The sequence below is a fragment of the Microcebus murinus genome, chromosome X, assembly GCF_040939455.1.
Source record: "Microcebus murinus isolate Inina chromosome X, M.murinus_Inina_mat1.0, whole genome shotgun sequence".
NCBI lineage: Eukaryota > Metazoa > Chordata > Mammalia > Primates > Cheirogaleidae > Microcebus > Microcebus murinus.
The window spans coordinates 125637059-125644010 of NC_134136.1; the positions used below are offsets into that span (position 1 = coordinate 125637059).

Genomic DNA, 6952 nt, shown 5'->3' on the forward strand with positions numbered 1-6952 from the left:
GCTGGCTGCCCTCTCAGTCATGGCTCCTAATGAGCCCCCGGAAGAGGAGCAGGAGGGCTCTGAAGATTACAAGTGTGCACTCTGTGAACACTTCAAGGACAATCCAACTCCCTAAACTCAGAGGCCACTGATGACCGATAAAAATTGCCATTTTCTAATGAGTAACCCATTTTCGGTCTTAGTAAAGAGAAATAAAACCCCACGGGAGTAAATAAACAATTTAAATGAGAATCTCGAGTCTGTGTCCTTTCCAACCTTATATACTATACACCTCTCCTGGGCACAAGCCAGGAGGCTGAAAATCCCGTCCGAGACAGGCTTTGTTCTCCACTGTCCTCTTTCACTTGGAGAAGCAGCATTTTCACACACTTAGCAAAAGGGGCTGCTCGGGAGTGTTGAGGGCAAGCTCAGGAAGATCTGGTCCCCTGGGACCTGCCTCTTGCTCAGGAAACAGGACAGCCTTGCTCTTGATCTTGGCAGTATCACCTTACATAATTCACCGGTCTTGAAAGAAGAGATTCTTTCCTCATGGGTCCCCCTACAGCCCCAAGGTGGCCAGGAAGTTTCTGATCAGCAGCTCAGCATCCCTAACCCAGCCTCCAGGGGCCCTCCAAGGAGACCCACCCGAAAGTCAGGCCCCCCCATCTGCCGGGGGATGTATGACCACCTACCTCCTTGCGCAGAAGAGAAGGGCTCAGAAGTCAATACCTGGGGGAGGGGAGCCCATCATCCTCACAGATAACCACCACTAGAAACATTGCTATGAAATCACACACACACACACACACACACACACACACACACACACACACAAAGATTTGCAAGAAAACAACACTACTTATTACTTTTCAAAGTCAACCTCACCCTACTACACAGCGAGAGGAAACGAAAGGTCAGACAGCTTCTCTAAGGCTGATGTCCTCTTCATCCTGGACAAGTCAGTCCATTAATGGCCGGTCTCAGGCAAACATTCAGGGTCAGGTGCCAGACTTTCTGCCACGTCCTGTGGCTGCTGCTCAAACATTTCATGAGTTTTGGGCGGAACAAAAAGAGTGAAAAACATAGAAGGGAAGCCCAAACACTAAGTGGTTATCCACAACACATTTATTGGTACAATCCAGAAATCAGTAGGCCCAAAGTTAGCGGAAACGCTGAGACGTTCCATGGCAGCTTTTCCTTTTACCCAAAGGTCAAAGTACTTGAGACCATGTCAATGACCCCCAAGGGGTCTCACACAAGGAAAGCCCCATCCCCATTCCATCTGTTCCAGTGAAGGAGAGAGTGGTGCTCTCCAGTGCAGGGACAATTCAAACTTAACCTGATGTACACAGGCCTGCTCCATGATGGTGTCATGATTTAGCTGGTTTCTCAGCAATGTTCCTCTTGGGAGCCCACACTCTTCACACCTCATGCCCTAAAGGGATCAGGTGCTCTGGGATATCTACCTGGAAGATATCCTTTCCTCCTTTCCTAGGCATGGGCTCCAGTAACCACCTGGGGTTTGAAATCGCAGTCAGGTACTTTTGCTTCAGGTTGGTCAGCACAGCTTGATTTTCCAGTTCCACAACTGCATCAGGAGTTAAGTTTTCAGGGCACTGCAAAGTTTCCCCAATGTCAATGAGCCCTGTGCACAGAGAGAAAAACACAGATGTTTTTCCCTTCCATAGCCAAAGGCCTGCCTGTGTGACAACATGCTTATTCAAAGTCACAATCGCTACAGACTAAGATGGTATCCCCCCAAAAGACATGAAGCCAGCCGAGTCCTTCTTCCTGCACAGTGATGACAAGCCAAACTCTTCAGGGAGTCCTGGGCGAGGCAGGAGGGCTCCAGAAAGGAAGAGGAGAGGCCTTGCCCTCAAGGAAGCCACACAAGTAATGGGCGGCTCCAAGCAAGACTGCTGAGGGCAGTAGTTACAGATTAGAAGGGCACCAGCCACCAGCCAGGGAACCTACGGGTGATGTCAAGGTAGTTCACCAGGTGACAGGTGCTGATGTCTGACCTCAACCACCCAGGGGGCAGGGAACTTGCCCAGGATGCCATAAGCAGTGGGCCACCTGACTTTAGAGGCCACCTGACCTGATCGGTGTGCTGTGCTACCTCTCGTGGTCTCTGCCACACACACTTGTGCACACACAGCCAAACACCACATGCAGACATGGAGCTGACCCAGCCTCTCGGATCACAAACAGGATCTGAGGCCCAGAGTGGAGAAATGATCTCCTGGAGCTCCTGGAACATAGGCCTGTCGACCCCAGCCCGGGGCCCCTTGCTGCCCCTTAGAAGCTGTGTTGCTCAAGGAAACCACAGCAAACATACCAACCAGTTCAAAAGAAAACAGAAGCCACGAAACTCCCCAGCAACATCCTGGGTGGTTGCTCTTGGAGTTGTCTGCACAACGTTTGCAACGTCATCACTTACCAGCTACCACTCCCCGACCGAACTTTTCCCCTTCCTGAAGCAAGGCCTGAATCTGAGCAGGAGTCATCCCCAGCCTCTCCCCCAGCAGCTCCCGCCAGGTGTCATCTTCCCAGTCCCTGTGAGCAATGTGGATGGCAACGGTACAGTTCCGGTGGCTGCTCAGCAAGGGACGCCAGCGTGTCTCCATGGTCTTGACTCCATTTAAGACAAACCCTGCATAAGGCTGCCGGAAGGAGAGGCAGCCAAATTTCATCTTCCGTGAGCTCTCTGTGCGCCGTGTGGCCTGTGGAAACACAGAGGCACGTCCCACACCAGGCCTCTGAGCTCCCCAATGTCTCCCAGGTGCTCTAAACCTCACTGACCTCCATAGTCCGCTGCTCTTGTCACCACGCAGTCACTGATGTCCTGTGCCACGGTAGGCCCAATAGAAGGGGCTGGGATTCAGAGGACTCAGGACCATCCCAGGAAGTCTTTGGGGAGCTCACCGAGTTAGGGCAGGGACAGCTAGAGAAAGGCACACAAAGGACAGAGTGTGGTCAGTGCTGTGACAGAGGTCATTGAGCCCTGGGGCAACACAAGGAAGGAGGGCCCTCTTGGCCTACGGAGAGTCGTGCCTAGCTTTAGCTGGCTTCCTGCACAGAGGGATAGTCCTGGGCTCCGCCTCTTTCCTTCCCCTAGCCCTGCCCCTGCCACCAATATGCTCAGCTCCCTAGCCCTGTAGGTTATTGGGGGCTACACTGTGTCCCTTTAAAACCCATGTGTTGAAGTCCTAACCCCCAGCACCTCAGAATGTGGCCTTTCATAAACAGGGGCTTTACAGAGGTAGTCAAGTAAAAATGACATCATTAGGGTGGACCCACATCCCAAATGCCTGGTGTCCTTATAAAAAGGGGGCAATTAGAGACAGTGATGCACACACAGAAAGCACCACGAGAGGAGGAAGGCAGAGGTTGGGGTGTTGCTTCTACAAGCCAAGCAACACCAAAGACTGCCAGCCAACCACCACAGCTAGGAGAGAGGGACGGAACAAACCAACCGACCCTGCCGATACCTTTATTTCGGATTCCCGGCCTCCAGAACTGGGAGACAACCAGTGTCTGTTGTGTAAGCCACCCAGTCTGTGGCCCTTTGTTATGGCCATCTTGCCAAACTAACACATATGTGTAAGATGTTCCCCACACGTCTCCAAAAGGTAAGGCATGGCCTTTCCACTTAATGGCACATCAAGCGCATTCTCTCTGTACATCTGCATATACCTTATTTTTTAATGCCTGCGTGGCATCCTGCTGCTGGTTGTCCCGTAATTTACCTAACTATCCCTCTACTGGTGGAGAGTGACGAGCTGCTTCCCATTTCCTGCTACTAAAACGGTATCACCCCTAACACTCACTGTCTGAACATGTGCTGAAGAGGATGCCTGGGTCACATGACAAGCACATCTGAGATGCTGGTACTGCCAGCAAATGGCCTTCCACAAAGACCCACCCATGCACACTCCACCAACCACCCATTCTGCTGATGGGTGACAAAGGATCGCCCTATTCCTTGGATTTGGATTACTTATTAGGGAGGCTGAATGTTCCCCACATTCCTAATTCTTCTACTGGGATGTGTGACTAGAACAAAGGTTTGCCTAGTTTTCACCACTTGGTTTTTTGGCCAACCCTTTTCTCATCAACGCCATAAAATCACAACAATCAAACATGAACTGCGAGGGTGGAATCCCTGGTGAGAACTGATGTAACAGCATGAAGGGATCGAGTCCCCTCCTGCCTGGTGCTGCAGAGTACCTGCTCTGTGGCCCTAGGAGAAAACAGTCTTCCACTTGTCTCAGTGTCTTCACCTGCACAATGACAAGGGTGACAAGGAGAAAAGGTCATTAAGCACAAGTCAGCAATGCTGGCTCAGGGTACTAGGAAGGTCTTCTACTAAGCAGGGTTCAGAGACCAAGAAGAGCTGGGATGGCCAGTCTTATGAGTAACACACATAGGCACCTCACATCTGGCTTGGTTCTGCTAATGGTAGCAGTGGGACACACCTCCCTGTCTGGGTCAAGGAGCACACAATGCACCAGCCAACAAGGCAGAAAATCATTTCATTAAGTGGCTCACATTCTTACAGCCTAGCATCCACCCCCAATCCAAGAGGAGAAAAATGACACCTGCCTTCACATTGTCACAGGGCAAAGGTTTGGGGTGCCTAAATACCATTTCCCTCGATTTACTTCTGGGTAAGCCACGCTGAGCCCTGTGCCATGGGCCACAGAGCTGGGCACCACCCAGCCTCAGGTCTTAGTTCACAGCTTAAGGTAGGAGCTGGAGGTGGGAGGACAGGGCCGAACTGGGGCTGCTGCACACGGAGCAGCACACTTGCTTTCTGCATGCAGACACAAGCGGGCACGCGCACCTAGAAGGAGCAGGGATGTGAGACGTTGGTGGGAGGAGGGGACAGGAAAGGGGGTCGCCAGCCCCACAGCCTGGGCAACCCCAGCCCGGAGGTAGTGTGCGCAGAGGGCAGAGCACATAGGCCCCGGCGGGACGGTTGCTGGCTCTCTTTTGCCTCAGCCGGTCTCGCGGGAGCCTGGGGCCAACTGCAGCCTTTGGCCACTGGGCAGCACAGTCCTCCGCCTCCCCGCAGCCCGGCGAGGCCACCAGCGCAAGGATGAGGAGCTCCCACGCTCATACGAGGAGACGACGTCAGCAGAGAGCCCGTGTTGGTGCGAAGCCGCCACGGCCTCCTCGGGGAGACAGGTGGCGGGTGACAGGGACTCGCCGGAGTTAACCCTGCCGCGCTGGTCCAGCCCTAGACACCCGTTACGCACAGCGCAGACAGGCACGCACCCACGCACATACGTACACCCCCACGCACGCACGTACACCCCCTGCACGCACGTATGCAGCCAAGCAGACAGCCACGTACTTACGCATCCACGCAGCTACAAAGACACGCACTTACGTAAACACGCACGGGCCCCTGGGAGACGCCATTTGACTCAGTGGCCCCTCACACGCGCCGGCAAACGAGGTTGCGGCCAGCGGTCTGGAGACCAGCGCACTGGAGGGCAGACCAGAGGGAGGAAAGGGGACTGGAGGGAGGAAGAGGAAGGGGAGGCGGCGGGACGAGGCCAGCCCGCAGCCCTGTGAGCGGTAGGGCTGTGACGGAGGGTGCGGAGCTGAAAGTGCTGTGGGAGGAGTCATGGGCGGGACTACGGTAGGAGCAGGGCCGGGCCGCGGGAACAGCGAGGTGTGGCGGGACGGATGCCCACCAGAGAAGGAACTGGGGGAGGGGTCAACGCACAGCCTGGGGTGGAGCTGGGAGTGAGCAGTGCCCCGCTGGGGAGGGGAAGGGCGGGGTCCACAAAGCGTTGGGGGAGGAGTTGGCAGCGAGGTGTGGGAGGAGCAGGAGCCGGAGCAGGAGCCAGGCTGGAGCCCGTCTGGCTTGTGGAGGTGCTAGTGCAGGGTTGTGGGAAAGAGCTGGAAAAGGGGGAGCTGGGGTCGATCTAGGCCAGAGGGGTAGGAGGAGCAGGTCAGAGCTAGAAGAGGTGGAATTGGGGATGGAGATGAGGGAGGAGCAGGGCTGGGCTGTGGGAGAAGAGCGGAGCTGGGTGGGGGAAAGAAGCTGGGGGCAGATTTGGAAGAGAAGACGGGAGCAGAGCTGCGGGAGGAGCCAGGCAGAGCTACAGGAGAAGGAAGGTGGGACTGTGGGAGGAGCAGGACTGACTTGTTGGGGGAGTTGGAGGGGACAGAGCTTTGTGTAGGGGGTGGAGATAGAAAATTAGCTGGGGTAGAGCTGAGGGAGGAGCAGGGCAGAACTGGAGGAGGGTGCTTGGTTGCTGCACCGTTAGGCAAGAGTGAAAATGGCAACCCCAGGGGTCCTCAGCGACCTAACCGGACCCTCATTGTGTACCCCAGAGAGCACCCCAAAGGGCATGGAAACTGTGAGAGGAGCGAGAACTCTTGCTTGGGTCCAAGGAACTCTTGTCTGAGTCTTGCACCGCAGGACTGATTCCCACTCCCACCTAGTGGGCTCTCCTTTGTCCCTGCTGCTGTGCCAGTGGGGGTACGGAGGGATTGTCATTTTAAGACCTTTTTTACAAGTGAGGCGAAAAATCCCCCCTCTGTATGTCTTGCTGCCCCTCAGACCTAAGTTGCCTAAAACACAACCCAACTTCCTGGTCAAACCTGCATTTCCTCTTCAGCTCAGGGGCTCAGCCATTACTCAGTGCTACCAGGCTTTGCTCCTTTGTTCCTTACCTTCCCTACTCCCCCACATTGACTAGATAACCCACTTCCATGTCCTTGCCTCTGAAGTACCTGATAAGAAAAAAATGCTCCTCTGCTGTGTCCCCACTGCTCTTCCTGAGTTCTGGTCTCACAGTCTCGTGCTTGTGCGATTCCATGAGCTTCCTAACCAGTCTGAAGGCCTCCTGTCTTTCCTCCCTCTGGCCTGTCCTCTACGCTGCACTGGTTTAGTGTGGAAATTGCAAATTTGTCCCCAGCAATCCCGTTTTAAACCCTGCTGGTTCCTTGAAAC

At 54.5% G+C, this 6952-nt stretch overlaps 1 protein-coding gene across 3 annotated transcripts; it reads right to left on the reverse strand.

Annotated features, from left to right (window-relative positions):
- Positions 1 to 1086: 1086 nt before the first annotated feature.
- EOLA2 (endothelium and lymphocyte associated ASCH domain 2) lies at positions 1087 to 5598 on the reverse strand. Of its 3 annotated transcripts, none has more exons than XM_012777359.3 (5): positions 5375 to 5598; positions 4210 to 4262; positions 2782 to 2923; positions 2420 to 2702; positions 1087 to 1624 (listed from the first exon to the last, which is right to left on the reverse strand). In XM_012777359.3, the coding sequence occupies exons 3-5, from the start codon at positions 2785 to 2787 to the stop codon at positions 1401 to 1403; spliced, it is 513 nt and encodes a 170-aa protein (XP_012632813.1). In that variant the 5' UTR covers positions 2788 to 2923; positions 4210 to 4262; positions 5375 to 5598; the 3' UTR covers positions 1087 to 1400. The 3 variants fall into 3 exon arrangements, with proteins under 3 accessions (XP_012632813.1, XP_012632812.1, XP_075855335.1); XM_012777358.3 differs by lacking the exon at positions 5375 to 5598 and adding an exon at positions 4826 to 5277; XM_075999220.1 differs by lacking the exons at positions 4210 to 4262; positions 5375 to 5598 and adding an exon at positions 4826 to 5278.
- Between the last annotated feature and the right edge of the window lie 1354 nt (positions 5599 to 6952).